Here is a 19,675-nt window from a genome sequence, read left to right on the forward strand (position 1 = left end):
ACCTCCCGGTCAGGTGCCCGGCTGTGTGCCCCTAACAGCAGCCAGCACCACACAGAATACTGGGCTGACTGGCAGATCCCTGAGAGCAAGACGCCGTGGCCTTCCAGGCGGAACCAGCAGAACCCAGCCCACTGCCTGGCAGGAAAGTGTCCGACAAATGGACTGGTAAACTCAAGACATCCTACTGTACCTTGACCTCTCTACCTACTTCCCAGCTAGGGGACCCTCAACCATTTCTTTTTAAAAACCTCAGCTTCCTCATATGTTAATGAAAATAACATCGATGACCTAAGATGGTTATTGAGAGGCTCAGTAACAACTTTCATATAAAACACCCCAAATGGTGCCTGACACAGAGCCTTGAACACCCAATCACACGGGGTTGAGTTCTGACCCGTCTCACAGCCAGCTTGCTGATCGCCATCCCCTTCCTCGTTGCTCCGGACCCAGGGTGTGGTTTTACTTCCTTTCTGCTCTCCTGGGCTGTCCTGGCAGGCTGCTCCCACAAGGGGCTGGGCTACAAGCATTCACAAAGAGAAAGAAAAAGAAAAACCACAGACTTGAAACTTAGCCAAGCAACTGAGAGAAACACAAAGATACAACAGGGAAAATGAAAACACTGGGGAGGCAAAATGCAATTTATAAAATAAAATTAATCTATCGAGCTGCCATAACAGGACATAAGCAGCATAAATACACTGCAGCTTGTCTCAAAGGCTCTCAAAAAACTCTGAGTGAGAAAATGAATTCTGTAGCTGAATGCTCACTTTCCCAAGAAGAGAGAGGCCCCAGGGTCTTCTGGGCACCTGCAGAAGTACCACCTGGTTGAGGCACTCTGGTGTCTCAGTAAGAAATTAAAACATTGTTAAGTGCAAATGGCAAGGGCTGGGCCAAGTGCCAGGGCCTCTGGTGGGCTGAGTCACCTTTGCCATAAAATCTTTCCTCTCTGACACGCCCCGCCCACTCCCACCCTGCACTGATTTAATTATCTCCCCCCATCCCACCCACAACACCCAAGTTCTCAGAAGGCAGAGAATATATCTCATTCCTCTCTCTCTCTGTCTCTCCTACACCAAGTACATGAGGCTGGGAACACAGCAGGGGCTCAGGGAATAGTCACTGAATAGATGCCCAGCTGGCTGGATTAAGAGAAGGTAGGAAAGAAAGGAGGGAGGGCAGAGCAATCTTGCCAAAGGCCAACATATCTTGAAACCTAAACTATGGTAAACCCAAGAACCTGAAATTAAATGGAAAATACCTCTAACTGTAGATCATTATAAAACCTATATGCAAGGTATCACATACTAGGCTCCATGAAAAGTAAAGGGTAGCCTTTGAAATCAGGCAGGCTGGTTCAGGAAGTTCCTAACAGTGTGACTGTAGCTAAGTCACTTTATCTCTGAAACTGCTGCTTCAATGATAAAACATGAATAATTACTGTTCCTGCCTCAAAGGGCTGTTGAGAGGATTCAATTAGATCATGTATTTGAGTGGAGAGTGGGGCTGAATAACAGGTCTTATTACTGCTGCAGGAGTCCAAGGCTCCCAGTTTTCTCCTATCCCTGACCCACTCTGAAAATCCCCTAATCAGACACAATCTCCCACCCCGAATACAAACTCTTGGGCAAAATTCCAAGAAGCCTCAGTCTCCTCCTGAACATCCCTGTCTTGCCCGGGCTGTAACATGTGTAAAGTGTGTAAGTGCCTTTGCTCTTCACTAACACTTCCAGACCATTCTCTTTCTTCCCTAAAAACTCCAGCTTTGCAGCTCTTGCTGTCAGACTATACGAGCAACTACCGCACCTTACTGCAGCCACCCATGGTCCCAATTCCTTGAATCCCGTGGGATTCACGGACACTGTGGCTCCTAACTGGCCTGCTTCTCCACACCTCTTGACGGCAAAATCCCTCCGACTTGCCTGTGTTTGCTGTCTCCTACTCCTCTCCTCCACTGGCTCTCTGCAGCCCATGCCCGTCAAGCCCCGCCACTCCACAGAATCAGCTCCCTTCAAGGTCACTGATGACTTCCTGGTTGCTAAACCCCAAGGCCAAACCTTCAGGCTGTCTTACTTGTCTTACTAGCAGTATTTGACCCAGCTAATCTGTTCTTTTCTCAGCCTCTGGGTGTCATCCTCTCTTGGCTCCCCTGCCACGTCACTGGCAGCTCCTTCTCAGTCCACCCTCTCCTCACTAGAGCCCATGCCTCAGTTCCTAGACCTACTCCCTATGTCTCCAAGTCTCACAGCTTCAAAGGCCAGCGACTGTTCATGCCCTAAGTTTACAGCTCCAGCCTGGATCTTGCCCCTTGACTCCAGACTCCTCTTCCTCTAACTGCCAAGCTGACGTCTCCTTGGGGATAGTGGACAGGCATCTAAACCAGACACCTCTGTCCCACTAAGCCTGCTCTCCTGCAGTCTTTCCCATCTCAGAGTGTGACAACGCCATCCTTCCAGCGGTTCACATTAAAAGCGATCCTTTAAAGCGGAGTCAGCCTACTTTCCTTATAGAGCCAAGTAATAAATATCGTAGGCTCTGCAAACTACAGGGTGTCTATCACAACTACTCAACGCTGCCATCAGGTGCAAAAGCAGTCACAGGCAACATGCAGATGCAAGAGGGTGGCTGCGTTCCAATAAAACCAAAGAGAAACTACATCCCGTCAGCGAGTCTGCCAATCCCTGCTTTAAAGTTTAAGTCAGATCATGTCGCTTTGCTGCTCAAAACCCTCCAACAGTTTCCAATCTTCTCTAGAGTAAAACACCAAGGCTTTGAATGGCCTTTGAGGGCCTACCCAATCCGCCACCTCCCTGACCTCTTTCCCTCTTCCTCTGTCTTACTCCACTCCAGCCACATAATTGGCCTCCTTCCTATTCATCCAGCTCCTCAAGTTCAATGCAACATCAGGGCCTTTGCCAGGAATGCACTTCCCGAGATGACTAGTCCACTCACTTCCTCCCAGTTTCCATTCACATGTTGCCTCATCAGGGAAGCTCTAAGACTACCAACCCCAGTACATTAGCAAACTCTGCCCCCACTCCATGGCACCCAGGCCCTCAACCCTGCCTTACTGTGCTCCACAGCACTTACTATCTCACATATTATGTATCTGCTTAGCAGCTTACTGTCCTTCCCCCTACAAGAGTGTGAGCCAGACACAGACTTCATCTTCTGTGTTCACTCCTGTCTCCCCAGTGCCTACAACAGGGCTCAGCACACAGAAGGATTTAATAAATACTTTCTGAATAGATACATAAGAGTACTGTTGTCTTGGCACTGTGTGTTGCTGTCACTTACTTACAGCAGAAGTTCAAAATCAGGGGTTATCATGTGTATTTTTGTGGCTTCATGAATCCTCTGAAAATGATGTAGAAACTACATCCATGCTAACCTGCGCTGTTCTGTAAGAGGGCCCTCGGTTTTCTTCACATTCTCAAAGAGGCAGTGGACCAAAATCTCTAAGCACTACTGTCCCAGACCAGAGGACACCTCCAGAGGTGCTCGCTCCAAGCCTACAGTCTAACCCAGGGGCTCTCTATCCTGGGAGCTCTAGGAGGGCAGAGACAGCAGACTCAAAGTGGGTAGGGAGGCAGGTCACTTCTAGAGGAAGACATATGGTCTGTGGGGCTTGGGATTAGCCCTGAGGAACCCAAAGTAATGTAGCCTGGACATTCCAGAGAACCCTGCCAAGAGGACTCTCACTTCCACAGACAAAGCCAGGAAAAAAAGCCCAGATTCAAGTCACCTCACAGACGGGGTACTCCAGACAATCCCAAGTGAAGGCAGCAGTGACCTCACAAGACCCGCGAGGCCTGAAAGTTCCCTTTATCCAGACTCAGAATAAAATGAAAACAATAGATTCATTTTCCTTATTGTGTTCCCCTGATTGTGTATTTGTCAAGAGTCAAGATTAATCACTGCAATTCATGAAATTTATTCTCAAACTTATTGCAATTCTAAACAACAAGGTTGACATTTCAAGCAGTTCTATGGGGTCATTCATCTAGCTCGCGGAGAATACATTTTCCTTGGTGCTTACCTTTCAGGAGCGTTTTGTCTGGTGCTGGCCTCTCCTCCATCATTGCTTCAGCCAGAATTAACTTCTGGTGAAGTTGTTTATTACAAATTTTAAACTCCTTCAGCTCCCCCTGCAGCTGGACCACCACCTCCTGGCTGGCAGGGAGCCGATACGCACTTCCTAATGACTGGGACGGTTTCATTAGGATGGGCAGGCGGGACTTCTTAGCATCCTGAGTACACAGAGACAACAGTGAATATACTTCCTTCGGTCACACAGTCAACATTATTGTGGCAACCTTATAAAACAGGATTCAAACATGCTGTCCAGACTTCTGATTCTTGTAATTGCTATGTTCATCTGCCAGTCTAGAGAGTTTGTATCTTGGCAGGTCCCTCCTCTTCAGCACCCTCTTGGCCCTGGCCCACTGTCTCTCTGGACAGTCCAAATGCTCAATATATGGCAGTCCTTTTTCCCACACAATCTTCTGGGGAACATCGTGCTCCTTACCTGTTTCCTCATTTCCCACCCATTCCTCAACTGAAGTCAATCTGATTCCCACCTTGTTACTCTACCAGAAGCACCTTAATTAAAGTTTTCAGTGGCTAGTAAGTCACAAATCCAATGCATATTTCCCAGGCTCAGAGCTCCCAATCTGCCCATCTAGGTATCTTCATTTTCAATGGTTCACAGCACTCCAAAGTCAACTGAAAAGTCAACCCTTTAACTCCAGCACCCTCTGTCTCCACCCCTGACGCTATGCCACTTGACCCATCTCTGTCTCGGGGAACTACACCACCATCTCCTTATTGCACGACCCAGCACCTGGGCATCACTGTCCAACTTCCCTCCCTATTCATCATCCACTTTCGTCACACACCAAGTTCTACTATTCCAACTCCCCAGCTGTCTCTGAATTCCTTCAAACCTTCTCATCCTCCAGGACCACCATCCAGCTGCACAGCCCCGTCTGCTCTTACCTCGGCCACAGCAACAGCCCCCCGAGTGGACCCCCATGCTCATTCTCACTTTCCCTAACGCACTCTTCATACTGCAGCAGAGAAGGCAAACCTACCATTCCTCTCCACTCGCTAAAACTATTTTAAGGCTTCCCAGTTCTCTGATGACAAAGGTCACGGTCCTCACCATAGCCCACATGCCGTGCATGACCCGCAGCCTGAGTTGCTGCTGCTCTCCCTCGTCCCGCTTCTCCCACACACTCACCTGCTGTCAGGTTCCTCAAAAAGCTATGCTCCTTCCACTTCAGGGTCTTGGCATATGCTGTCTCCTCTGCCTTGCTCACCTCTACCTCCCCCATGAACCTCAATGCATTAAGTAGGACTCAGCTCAAATGTGCCTTCCTCAGGAGAAGGGGCCTTGATTTCTGACCAGATCAGGTCTCCCTGTTATGCACTCACTGTCCCTGACAATTCTCCTGTGAGAATGCAAGTACCATTATAATGAAGCGCCTTTGCAATTACTTCTTTGACTCTCTTATGCCCTGGCTTATAAGCTCCAGGGCTCAGGGACTCTGCATTTCTTGGTCATACTCTATCCACAGCTTCCAGATAAGAACTGGTACATAGTAAGCACTCAACATCTATTCGTGGAATGAACGTACAAAGAATAACTTGAAAGGCCAAATGGGGGTGCCTTTCAAGTAGAGGAGATTTAAACATTCAAAAGCTAAATAGAGGGATGAATCCAGAATATGTAAAGAAGTATTACAGCTCAATAATAAAAGCACAAATATGCCAATTAAAAGATGGGCAAAGGATCTGACAGACATTTTTCAAAAGGAGATCTACACATGGCCAATCAGCACATGAAAAGATGTTCAACATCATTAGTCATCAGGGGAATGCAAATCAAATCATAATGAAATACTGCCACTTTCTACTCAACAGGGCAGCTATAATCAAAAGATAGTAACAAGCATTGGCAGAATGTGAAGAACTTGGAACCCTCATACATTGCTGGTAAAAATGTTAACTAGGCACAGCTGCTTTAGAAAACAGGTCCTTAAAAGGTCAGTCACAGAGTTACTATATGGTCCACAGTCCCACTTCTGGGCATATACCTGGGAGAAATGAAAACACAGGTCCACACAAAAACCTGAACGTGAATATTCATAACAGCCAAAAAGTGGAAACTGCCCTAATGTCCATCAAGTAATGAATGGATAAATAAAATGGGCTATATCCATACAATGGGATATTGTTTGGCAATAAATAGGAATTAAGTACTGATGGAGACTACAGCATGAATGAACTTTGAAGACATTATGCTAAGTGGAAGAAGCCAGTTACCAAAGATCATCTATCATATGATTCCATTTATATGAAAAATCCAGAATAGGCAAATACATAAAGACAGAAAGTAGATAGATCAGTGGTTGCCAGTGGCTCAGAGTGGGCAGGTGGGAAGAAATGGGAAGTGACTGCTAATGGGCTCTGAGTTTCTTTTTCATATTAAACATGTTCTAAAATTGTTCTCTAAAAACTAATGGCTGCACAATTCCATGAACATACTTTAAGGAAAACACACATTATACACTTTAAATGGATGATCCGGATGATATGTATACCTCACTAAAGCTTTTTTTCCCCATATTTATAAAGTGGATCAGAAGGAACCTGAGAGGAAAACAGGAAATACTTGGGACTCTGGGAATGAGGATATCAGCAAGGCCTCTCAAGGAAGTGAAAAGAGGAACGGCCCCCTTCCTGCCCGTTCTCCCACGGTCCTCGCACACTGTGCTCTCAGAGCTCACAGGATAACCAAGTTACCACAAAAGTTCATTCTTCCAGACAAAGAACTGAGATGTCAACCAGCCCAATGTCAAACAAGAAGGAAGGCGGCTGGACCACAAACCAGCTCTTTAGACTCCACTGCTCAGTTAAGAAAAGCACACTTTCCTCCTTGAACTTCCCAGGAAGAGAGGGGAACAGGTTCAAGGACACGAATAGCTTGAGGTGATGAAAGGGACCACTTGGGAGGAGGTGGATGCCTTGTCAAAGAGGGCCAGGAAATAGCAGTCATTCACTTCGTCCTCAGTCTCCACCAGTCTTTATTCTTGGACCCAGATCTGTGTGTCATATGGCAGCAGCGAAGATATCTGCAAGTGCACAAATGCCAAAGCCAATTTCAGGCTGGCAGACGGCTGCCACTCAACCTAATGCCGGTTCTAAAATAAAACCCCACAAAATGTTACCTTATGGACACTGAACAGCATCCCACCTACCACCTTATTAAACATGTCATAATGGAACTTCTCATTTGGAAATGGAAGAAGGACCAAAACACACAAGCACGGAGCTCCATCCATGGACAAGGCATGAGGCACATGCCACACATCTCCTCACTCAGCCATCATGCCAGCCTCAGGTTCTAGAGCACACTGATCCCACTCAAGCCTCTGACAAAGGTCAGGTGACTTACCCAATCAAAGCAGGTAAGTGGCCAGGTCTGATGTGATCACAGGTATTTCTGTAAAGTCCACCCCTCTTGCCTCTACAACTAAACAACTGGAAGAATATCTGGTCTCCTTGTTTCTGATACATTCTTTTCAACGGGATACCAGAGTTCTGGTTTAAGCCCTAGGCCTACTGATTCCCTGACCAACCACAAAATATTCTTCTACTCTGCATAGAGCGGAGGCCACAATGGCAAAAAGAGGCTGCCTCCCTTCCCCAGAAAGACCAGGTATATAACAACCCTGTCTGCCTCTAAAACCAACTTCAGTTTATATCCCTACAACCTCTCTCGCCAAGTGAAATAGTCTGGACAATTTTCCAAGCCTTCCAGAGCCTATATTCCATCATATGTAAAATGTAGGTAATAACCTACACCTACCTTATATACACTTGTTGAGAAGATCAAATGTGATGAGACAGGTATAGAATATCTAGCACAATCCTGGCACATACAGATGCTAAAAAAATAAACACAGTTGTCTTCCCTTTGAAGACACAAGCAAAAAGGATAATTTCAAATCGAAAAATAATTTTTTTTCAATATATTTGGGGAAATCAAGTTCATTCGCTTACCCAGTTTTCCTGAACATAGGACAGTATCTCCCACACAAATAGGAGGGGGAAAAAAACATCTAGTTTTCCTAATATACAGGTACAAACTAAAGAGGCTGGGGCAGACAAGAGCATTTCTGTTCTGGCCAAATTGCACAAATTTACATCTCAAGTACCGTTAATATAATGGTAGTGTCGTTTTTTTTTTTCTTTTTTTGGTCTCTACTGATATCTTTAGAAAACCCTTTTCTAGAAATTACAGTTTGGGTGCATAATTTAAAACAATCAAAAGCAATTTTGCTAATGATATATCTAACTCTCTTTGGTATGCACAAAAGCAGTAATTTAGTGGTCAGAAAATAAACTGAATTCTTCATTCTGATGTCATGAAGCAGTGTGTACAGTTGATTTTTCAGATACAAAACACTCATCAGAAACAAGAGTACCAATGACCACCACTGCAGTGCTCCTGGATACAGGACCTATTTCCTTCTCTACCAGAACACTCACCTCTCCCCCCACTGGGGATCCTCAACCCTGACCCCTCCGCCCAGGAGGATTTTGGTAAAAGGTCCAATCAAACATGGCCAATAGAGTCTGGTGTATTTGAGGATATTTTGAGGAGAAGCCTAGAGACAGCATCTTGACTGAAGCAAAATGCAGGCTTTTACCCAACAATTTTGGACCCTACAATTTCAAGCAAGCACAGGCTGGAGGACAGACTGGCCCAGGAAAGGGGGTGGCTGTGCAGTGGGCACAGTGTAGGCCCAGCCCAGCCCCTCGACTGCTGGCTGACCTCGGGCACTTGTCTGGCTTCCGCATCTTTGATGGATATTGTAAGAGTAAGAGAATTAGACAAAGCCCACAGAATAGGGCCTCTCCGACACAAAGTCTGCCAAGAAAAAAACCCTAGGTTCTCATTCTTACCCCTAAAGTCAGGTTATTACAATTTTACTGCAACCTGCAAAAGGAAATGTCCATCAATAGGTGAAAATTATGTACATGTTGGTACATTTCCCACAATGGACTCTTACACAGCTATTACAAGGAAAGGTGTTGCTGGTACATAAGATGAAAGAGAAAGCCAGACAGACGTATAAACATGGCTCCATTTTTATAAGGAAAACACATAAATGTCATGATATATAGATAAATAAGATAGGACTGGGATGGGGAAGGAGAAAGAGAAGTGGGAGATGTTAGTGATATTTTGGGGAAGGTTGGAATAGACACACACCCCTAGGTAGAGGCCAGGATAGGTGCAGACAAAGGGAGACACCAGAGTATATATCAAAAAAAGGAGTGGGATCAGAGGTGATTTTTTTTTAAGTTTTTTGTTTGTATAAATAATTAAATAAATAATATATGGATAAACTTACTTTGTCAGTCCAACTGGAGGAGGAAAGGAGAGTGGCCTGGCACCCTGGCATGCTGCCCAAGTTCTCTGGCTGATGCTCGGCACTGAATATGGCATCTGGCGGCCTCTTGCCTTCGTGTGTGAATCTGAGCGCATCACCTTCCATGGCCACAGTCTGCACTGAGGCATCTTTCACTTCCACTTGGGACACGCCACCCTCCTTCACCAGCCGGGCTGGCCAATGTGAATTCGGCTCATCATGCGGCTTAGAAAATGAGTTGGCTTGGATGAAATGCTCAAGTTCACCTCTTAGCTGATCGACCATTTGCTTAAATATCTTCACAGTTTTACCATCAAGGTGTTCTCCAGATACTTCCTGCTCTGTCAAGCATGTTTGTTTCAGAAGCAGTTCACGTAGCACTTTCAGAAAGTCCGGCCTGTTGTTCCAAAAAGGGAAAGAGGTGGGAGAACTCAGCTTTCTGCTGTGGCCTTGTTCCCTGCCCAGTCTTCCCCACCGACTGGCCCAGATTGTGTTTAAACTAAACACAGAGAGCACCTGCCATGTACCAAGACCCATGCTGAGTATTTCGCCCCATGTCACCTCACGACAACCACACAAGGAAGGCACTCCCATGACTATCTCATGGAGAAGAATAGGACAATTGATTCGACACAGTACACAGCAAGGGAGGGACCCACGTGGCTATATGGATGCAGGCTGGGCCTAAAGGAACAAACAGCATCATAAATTATTCTTGACAACTGTAAGGTCCACCTGCCCCCTCTGGCCCCATCCTACATCCAGGGAGTCCAAAGTATGGCTTTGCATGAATCTGGCCAGCCTGGTGGATCCATCAGTGACCTCTTCCATCATGGCACATAATCACTGCTCAGTAAATCGGTGCTGAATGAAGGGATGCTGCAAATTGCTCCTAATAGAAAGAGCAATGACTTTGAAATCAAATAAAAATGGCATCAAATCCTAACTCTGCAATTCTTTGAAAGTAGGTAAGGCTCCCTCCACAGGAGAGCTTGAAGATTAAAGGAGAGCGTATGGGTAGCAGAGGCTTCCATGTCCCCGGCCGCCCTCAGCTCCCTGTTACAGGCAGGCGGACAGCTCCCGCAGACACAGGCAGTCCCTCCCCCAGCTGCCCGTGTCTCCCTGCCACCCGGGAGTGCTTGCCAGAGCTCTCAGAACCCGCAGCGGGGCAGTGGGGAGGCATGGGCCAGTTTACACCCAGGAAAGGGAGTCCCTCACGCAGGGTGGGAAAAGCTACTGGGCAAGTGTCCCCATCTCCCATCCTTTGGAGGAACGCCATTAAGGCACAGTCTATGCTGTCCCTCAGAGGATGCCCAGCAGGACTGAGCCCCAGCTGCCACAGCAGTAGCCAGATCAGTAACGTACCCTTACTGGCTTTGCCTCTCCATTCCCATCTTACTCTCCCTGCTCCCTAGAGTCACTCCCCAAATAAACTACTTGTCCCCTAGTCCGTATCTCAGGCTCTGCTTTCCCAGGAACTCAAACTAAACCCACACATGAGGGACTGTGGAGTAGTTCAGTTAGAATCCCTTGTGTGTTTCTTGTGCCAGGCACTGTACAGTTACTGCGGATACAAACGCACTACAAGGACTTATGCTGATGTTGGCGACAGCTATGTAAAGAAGTCGCCCCTCCACAGGGTCAAAAGCAAAACACAGGCACTGTGGGAGTTCAGGAGGGTTACAGAGCAACGAGCCCAGGGTGTCCAGACTAGGGGTGGTGGGCAGAATGCCAGAAGAGAGATTCTAGAGTCCACGGAAGGCCAGCCAGGGACAAGGGAAATAGAGCATTCTAAGAAAGGAACACAGTATGAACAGAGCCAAGACACAGTGCAGAATAAGGAGCAGAGCTGGAAGGTTCGGCAGGGGAGAGCTCGGCCACATCCGCAGGAGAGCCTCTGAAAGGCTCCATGCAACAGCATGGCCCAGTCACACATGTGCTTTAGGAAGGTGACCCTGACTGTTGAATAAATAATGGAAGGAGGGATTTCCTGTTAAGAGGATAGTGTGATACATGCAGGAGATCCCTCACTCTGGTCTAAACACTGTAAACTACAGCCAAAAGTAGGTAACAAAAAAATTGTTGTTAAGATGTACTATTGTACTCAAAGTTAAGGTAAGATTTATCCAAAGGTCACACAGAGGACGAGACCCACAGCCATGAGAAGGGGGGACAACTGCAGAAAGCAATGGAGCCAGAAATTTAATGCCCAGTGTAGACAAAGAGCCATGCAAATTTCATGAGTCCTAAAGTAAGACCTACAGGGCCAAGTGAAGGCAAATGAAAAGCCACCGTGCAGGGAGGAGTAAGGGTGGGCGGCTGAGCGGGGCTGTCAACACAGGCCTAGCAAACCTGCAAACAAAGCCCACTATTATGACAAACAGCAAGCCAACAAACGAGAGCTCACACTCAAGAAAATAAAAATAATAAAGCAATCTAAAGAAGATTTTTAAATAAATGTGTTTAAATCATCTAAAAAATAAAGGAGAAAAAGAGATTGAAATTTAAAAAAAAGGAAGTCATAAAAATGAGACAAAATTATGAAAAAATGGACCAAAGGGGACAAGGACAGTGGGAAAGGCCAGCTGGAAAACTCGCTATCATCTAGGAAAAAGATGCAGTCACACTGGGGGAGTGGCAGTCAGCAGAGACAAGGGGACAGAATAGGCCCGCATCAGCTTTATTAGATCATTTTCCTGTTCTCTGCAGTTTCTCCTACCTGCTTGATTTCCAAAAACCTTGTGAGATAGACCAGAGCATACCAACTCCCTTCACTTGCCCTGACCTTCCCTTCCTTTGCACCTTTGCTACCACCAAGTGACTTGAACCCTTGTTCCGTCTTCCCCACTGCGCCCTCTAAGGGCAACGGTAAGGCCTTCCTCATATTTGGATTCCACTCATCCAGCTATGCCTGGACTCCAATCATCAGCTCTGGCACAGACGCAATTCAATTCAAATTAAAAAACTATACCACACTGAAATAGGGTAAAAAAAACAAAATATAAAAATAATTAAAATGTACGGTACATTTTCCACTTCTAATATGGAATCATCTAGACTATACAAGCCACCTTAAAATATACTAAACCCAGACTCTCAAAATATTTTTGCTATTTCAAGCATATTAAAGTAAATTTTCCTTTCCTCTCCTTCCCTATTACAGATTAAAAATAATGACAATTACTATTCAGCTAGCAAGAGGAGAACCATTACTCACTACCAAACAACACACAATAAAACCCAGGAAAAAGACTTTACAAATGGGTAGTAAAAGGTGGTGAAAGAGGCCATTATAATATACTAAAATGGTGATGTTGTTAAATAAAACATTTCAAGTGTTACTTTGCTAGAAATCTGAACAGCAGATTCATTAAGCTGTCACCATAATCAGGACCTTCTTAATGATTCAGTCCAAGGGTCTTGTCAGAGGTCCAAACGTTGTTTATACACCTTCCTGAGCATCTTTGCCACGAAGAAGGCATGAGGGGAAAGGACTAATGTTCACAAAGCACTCACAGTATGTCAGATCCTGTAAATCCTCTGAATATGTTTGGTCCTCAGCGAGGCTCTGAGACTAACATTAACCCATTCTACAGATGAAGACTTGGGCTTGTAAAGATTCAAGATGCCCTTGTAAAGTGACAAAGCCAAGACTGGAACCCAGACCTTTCTGCCTCCAAAGAAGCACTGCGCTTGTCACAGTTTTCTAAACTTACCTACTGCTCTGATGTTAAGCTTTCAATTGTCTGCACATTCATTCAAGTATCTATTGAGCACATCCCATTTGTCATGTAAGGCAGGAGAAATGCATAGTGAAAAAGAATCACGGAGCTAGAAACATTTCATTAAGGAGAAGACAGTCAGAGGGGGCGGAGCCAACATGGCGGCGTGAGTAGGACAGTGGGAATCTCCTCCCAAAAACATATATACTTTTGAAAATACAACAAACACAACTAGCCCTAAAAGAGAGACCATAAGACGCAGGACAGTGGCCAGACTGCAGCTACACCAGCGAGAACCCAGCGACTGGTGAAAGGGGTAAGATACAAGCCCCGGCCCTGCGGGACGCGAGCGCCCCTCCCCCCAGCTCCCGGCGGGAGAACAATAGGCAGAGCGGGAGGGAGACGGAGCCCAGGACTGCCGAACACCCAGCCCCAGCCATCCGGGCCAGAGCGCAGACACAGTACATGCCCAGGGGGCCCTGGATACTGGGGGAACAGGGAGTAAGACCTCTGAGCGGGTGCTGAAGCTGATGCCCCTGTGACAAAGAAAAGCGGGGGCTTTTTGAAAGTCTTAAAGGGACAGGGACTTAACAGCTTGACGGAAACAACCCAGGTCACAGTACAGCAGCTGGAAATTACAGGGAAAACCGGGTGCACTAACCCCCTGGGCAACAGCTCTGAGACCCCTCACGGAGGCAAACAGTCAAGCAGCCCCCCCATCCATCACCCCACCGGGCGCTGCGAAAGCAGAGAAGCAGCCTGAGACAAATTCCGCCCACAGAAAGGGAAATTTCTCCCTCCCGGCCAGGCAAGACACAAAGACCCAGTCTACACGCAATTACCCAACACAAGCCACTAGGGGTCGCAGTTGCCCCAGTAAAGAAAGGCCAGTAGTAAGTGAAAATTTTGGCCCTCCCAGCTGACAGTCAATAGCACCTGTCAACATGAAAAGGCAAAAAAATATGATTCAGACAAGACTAACCCAGATAGCTTCGGCATTTGCTACATCTTCCCCTGAGAAGGAATCTGGGGAGATAGATTTAGCCAGTCTACCTGAAAAAGAATTCAAAACAAAAGTCATAACCATGCTGATGGACTTGCAGAGAAATATGCAAGAACTAAGGAAGGAGAATTCAGAAATAAAACAAGCTCTGGAAGGACTTCAAAACAGAATGGACGAGATGCAAGAGACCATTAATGGACTAGAAAACAGAGAACAGGAACGCAGAGAAGCTGATGCAGAGAGAGATAAAAGGATCTCCAGGAATGAAAGAATTTTAAGAGAGCTGAGTGATCAATATAAAAGAAATAATATAAGAATCATAGGCATTCCAGAAGAAGTAGAGAGAGAAAAGGGGATAGAAAATGTCTTTGAAGAAATAATTGCTGAAAATTTCCCCAAACTAGGGGAAGAAATGGCCTCTCAGACCACAGAGGTACACAGAACTCCCATGACAAGGGATCCAAGGAGGGCAACACCAAGACACATAATAATTAAAATGGCAAGATCAAAGACAAGGACAAAGTATTACAAGCAGCCAGAGAGAAAAAAAAGGTTACCTACAAAGGAAAACCCATCAGGCTATCATCAGACTTCTCAACAGAAACCCTACAGGCCAGAAGAGAATGGCATGATATACTTAATGCAATGAAACAGAAGGGCCTCAAACCAAGACTACTGTATCCAGCACGAATATCATTTAAATATGAAGGAGGGATTAAACAATTCCCAGACAAGCAAAAGTTGAGGGAATTTGCCTCCCACAAACCACCTCTACAGGGCATCCTACAGGGACTGCTCTAGATGGGAGCACTCCTAAAAAGAGCACACAACAAAACACCCAACATATGAAGAAGGGAGGAGGAGGAATAAGAAGGGAGAGAAATAAAGAATCATCAGATTGTGTTTATAATAGCTCAACAAGCGAGTTAAGTTAGACAGTAAGACAGTAAAGAAGCTAACCCTAAACCTTTGGTAACCACAAACTTAAAGCCTGCAATGGCAATAAATTCATACCTTTCAATAATCACCCTAAATGTAAATGGACTGAATGCACCAATCAAAAGACACAGAGTAATAGAATGGATAAAAAAGCAAGATCCATCCATATGCTGCTTACAAGAGACTCACCTCAAACCCAAAGACGCGCACAGACTTAAAGTCAAGGGATGGAAAAAGATATTTCAAGCAAACAACAGAGAGAAGAAAGCAGGTGTTGCAATTCTGGTATCAGACAAAACAGACTTCAAAATAAAGAAAGTAACAAAAGACAAAGAAGGACATTACATAATGATAAAGGGCTCAGTCCATCAAGAGGATATAACCATTATAAATATATATGCACCCAATACAGGAGCACCAACATACCTGAAACAAATATTAACAGAACTAAAGGAGGAAATAGAATGCAATGCATTCATTCTAGGAGACTTCAACACACCACTCACTCCAAAGGACAGATCCACCAGACAGAAAATAAGTAAGGACACAGAGGCACTGAACAACACACTAGAACAGATGGACCTAATAGACATCTACAGAACTCTACATCCAAAAGCAACAGGATACACGTTCTTCTCAAGTGCACATGGAACATTCTCCAGAATAGACCACATACTAGGACACAAAAAGAGCCTCAGTAAATTCCAAAAGATTGAAATCCTACCAACCAACTTTTCAGACCACAAAGGCATTAAACTAGAAATAAACTGTTCAAAGAAAGGAGAAGACAGTCATTCATACTCTTCATTCGTTCATTCATTCGCTCGTTCACTCATTCATTCATACATAGGTAACTAAGACAATCTATCTCAATGGTAAGGACTATGAATTAGGGGTAGGAGGAAGAAGTCCTGAGACAATGTGTAGAAGCAGTGTTTCCTACTAAGTAGAAAGGTCAGGAAAAGCCTCTCTACACAGCTGATGTCTGGCTGAGACACCATCAGTCACATACACATCTAGCAAAAAAGCATTCCAGGTAGAGGGAACAGCTTCTGCTAAGGCGCTGAGGTGAGAACAAGCTCGGATGTTCAAGGAACAGAAAGCAGGTCAGCGCGACTGGAGCTCAGTGAACGAGAGGGCTGGTGATAAAGACGGGAAGAGGCAGAGGCCAGGCCAAGTAGCTCTGGTCTTACAGGAAGGGCAATGGAAATCCACTCGAGGGTGGAAGCGTGTTAAGACACCTGACCTGACCTAAAGTTGAAGAAGACCCCTCTGGCTGCTCTGTGGCAAAGGGACTGTAGAGGGGGCTGTGCTGCTCAGTCCAGGCTACAGATGGCAGCAGCCTGGACGAAAAGGCAGGAGCAGAGATGTGGAGGCTGAATTAGGGATACACGCTGGAGGAAGCAGCAGCAGATCTGCTGATGGAGACGGGGATTGTGGAGACTAGGGAGACCACAGTGCTATTACCAACGTGTGAGACAACAGCCGAGAGCAGCCTGCAACAGGGAGCTGGGTTTTGGACAGATTAACCCTGAAGTGTCTATGAGACATCCAGGTGGAAATGCCAAGCAGAAGCTGACTCTATGGTCTGGAGGGAGTCTGGGCTGTGGGGGCACATTTGAAGGCCACTTAGAGCACACTGTAAAGCCAGAGGGGAGTGAGGACAGAGAAAAAAGGGGCTGAGAACCAACACTCAACATTCAGCAGAGAAGAGGAGCCAGCTAAGGAGATGGAGGAGAAGCCACTGAGGTAGAAGGAAAGCGGAGAGAGAGGAAAGTGAACAGGACAGAGTGTGGTCACCTGCTGCTGAAAGGCTGATGCTGGCCACTGGATTGCACAGCCCGGAAACTGTCACTGACCTTGACAACGAGTGAAGGGGTTCAAAGCACTTGGATTGAGAGAATGGGAGGCAAGAAAGTGGGTTCAGTGACTACAGAAAATTCTTCCAAGAAATCTTTCCTTGTCAGTAGCTGTTGTGAAATGGGGGGAGTCTTCCCGAGCGGCTGCTATGATCAAATGGCTACACTCACGGAAATGATTCAATGACAGGAAAAGAGAGGACGGAAACTAATCCCAAGGGTATGGTTGGCTGTGGATAGGAGCAGGGACATTTCCTACAAGAGTTGGAAAGTCAGAGTGTGTGGGTTTGGGGGCAAGTAAGCAGGCAGTGCCAGTAGGAAGAGTAAGGTGGTTTGAGTGAGCTTTTCAGTGACACGTAAGGTGAAGTCATCAGAGGGCAGAGATGCTGCTGAGGGCTTGTTTTGAAATTAGTGATGAGAAATATGAAGTGTGACCTGTGATACTATCAGACATAACCTGAGTAGCTGGCAAGTCAAGGACTTAAGGATGAAGGGATGCAACAGATGAATAAGGGGTGGCCTGTACCCGGCGGTGAGGCAGGAAGTGAAGAACGAACCACCAGGAGAGTTCGTTCAGGGGAACCAGCACGTGCAAAGCCTCTGAAATAAGACAGTGTCAGCTCATTCCAGGAACTGAAGAAGGACAGTGTGGCTGAAGCACAGAGAGCAAGGCCTGCACAGAGCTGAGAAGGGCCTGCAGGGTCACGCAGGGTCTAGGGGGCCTCATCAACTCAGACCCCAAATGGAGTGCAGAGTCTCTGAAGGGCTCTAAGCACAAGAGTGACATACCTGCATTTCTTTTGTTGTTGTTGTTATCATTAATCTACAATTACATGCAGAACATTATGTTTACTAGGCTCCCCCCTTCACCAAGTCCCCCCCCCACAAACCCCATTACAGTCACTGTCCATCAGCATAGTAAGATGCTGTACAATCACTACCTGTCTTCTCTGTGTTGCACAGCCCTCCCCATGCCCCCCCCACATTATACATGCTAATCGTAATGCCCCCTTTCTTTTTCCCCGCCCTTATCCCTCCCTTCCCACCCATCCTCCCCAGTCCCTTTCCCTTTGGTAACTGTTAGTCCATTCTTGGGTTCTGTGATTCTGCTGCTGTTTTGTTCCTTCAGTTTTTCTTTGTTCTTATGCTCCACAGATGAGCGAAATCATTTGGTACTTGTCTTTCTCTGCCTGGCTTATTTCACTGAGCATAATATCCTCTAGATCCATCCATGTTGTTGCAAATCATACCTGCATTTTTAAGTAAGAGCTCTGGAAGCAGGTGGAACACAGACTGGAAGGGGTTAAGGATGGCTGCAGGGGACTGGTTAGGAGGCCTGCAGTGATGCTGGAGAATAGGACAGAAGCTTGGAATGGAGAGGAGGCCACAGGGGTGGCAAATACATGAATAGAGAGCTACTGAGGAGGTACACAGACCTGGCTTGGGTTTTTTGGGAGGTAAAGGAAAGGGGAGCATTCAAGGAGAGCCCCAGGATTCTTGAATCCTCAGATCTAGTCCTCTACAGCATGGAACCTATCTTCCCGCCCTTGCCAAGTCTCTTCAGCTGTTTCTCTAACTTCTCTGGACCCCTTGCCAGCATTGTACGCTGGTGGTCCTACCTGTCCCTCAACTATGCGCAGAACAGCAGACTCAAGGACTGTCTAGGAGTTAGCTTCCCTACTTCCATTCATTAGAGCTCAAGGCTGTATTTGCTTTTGTAAAAAAAATAATCCATAAGGGCTCCTCTTGTAGGTTTTTATAATTTTTTAGTTCTCAATTTCACACCTAATTTTAGGCTAAAAAGACCAAACGATTTAGGTGGTAAAATCCTAAACCATGCCCTCTAAGGAAAGGGGGGCACAACGAACTGGAAGCACACACAGAGAGGGCCGGGTATCACACACACAGTGAACCCCACGGGAGAGGAGGGACTGGACAGTCCACTCTCCGAGGACCAGGCAGGACCCCGTACTGACCCTTCTACCCCACCGCCAATGAATGAGTTGCTCTGGTTGGCCAAGTACAAGACAACCAGTCAGGCTCAGGTAACCGGTCGACAAGCTGCTTCCTTGTTCCACCCCGCAGACGGGTCAGCTGACTCAGAGTTACTCCCGGGGCCTCGCTACTCTTAGTGGCCCTTTGGCCCTGGGGCGGAAGGCTAGAAGGTAGAAGAGCTCAAAAGGCGGGGGAAGTCTCAGGCTATGTCGATCAGAGTTCTGCAGTGGGGTTATCAGATGCTGACTCTGCAAGGAATACAGACACTGCCTGGCTGCTCCATCTTGCCTAGTGTATGAATCTAACCTAACAGTCAGGGGAAAGGGTAGGAGTGACTGGCAGGGCATGTTTTAAGCACTAATATCAACAAAACCCCACTTAATACTGATCTGTATCTATACTTTATACCCATTATTTTATTTAATCCTCAAAAGATTCCCTAGGGGGTAGATGAGTACTATCACGCCCCAATTTACAGAAGAGGAAACCAGGATGGGGAGAGAGGTCACAAGGTCTAAAATGGTCCAGCTGGACTGGAGCACAGGTTTGTCCGACTCCAAAGCTCTGCTTTTTCCAGTGCCCCAAAGCCACCTCAGGGAGGAAACTCTGAGGGAATATTTCTCGGCCAGTCAGAATCCTGGTTATCCCATGGAGTCTTTTTAGAAGACTCCTCGGGATAACTCTCTCATGCTCTACCACTTACTACCTAAGGGAATG

At 46.3% G+C, this 19,675-nt stretch overlaps 1 protein-coding gene across 1 annotated transcript in view; it reads right to left on the reverse strand.

Moving 5' to 3' along the window:
* The window catches only part of CDK5RAP2 (CDK5 regulatory subunit associated protein 2), a 192,956-nt gene that overhangs the window by 49,707 nt on the left and 123,574 nt on the right, over positions 1-19,675 (reverse strand). The window contains exons 21-23 of the mRNA XM_036915502.2: positions 9,423-9,837; positions 4,037-4,247; positions 395-517 (exon numbers count right to left, since the gene is read on the reverse strand). Of these exons, the coding sequence (XP_036771397.2) occupies positions 395-517; positions 4,037-4,247; positions 9,423-9,837 (749 nt within the window). The remainder of the gene's footprint in view (positions 1-394; positions 518-4,036; positions 4,248-9,422; positions 9,838-19,675) is intronic.

This window comes from Manis pentadactyla, chromosome 3 (assembly GCF_030020395.1).
Source record: "Manis pentadactyla isolate mManPen7 chromosome 3, mManPen7.hap1, whole genome shotgun sequence".
NCBI classification, from domain to species: Eukaryota; Metazoa; Chordata; class Mammalia; order Pholidota; family Manidae; genus Manis; species Manis pentadactyla.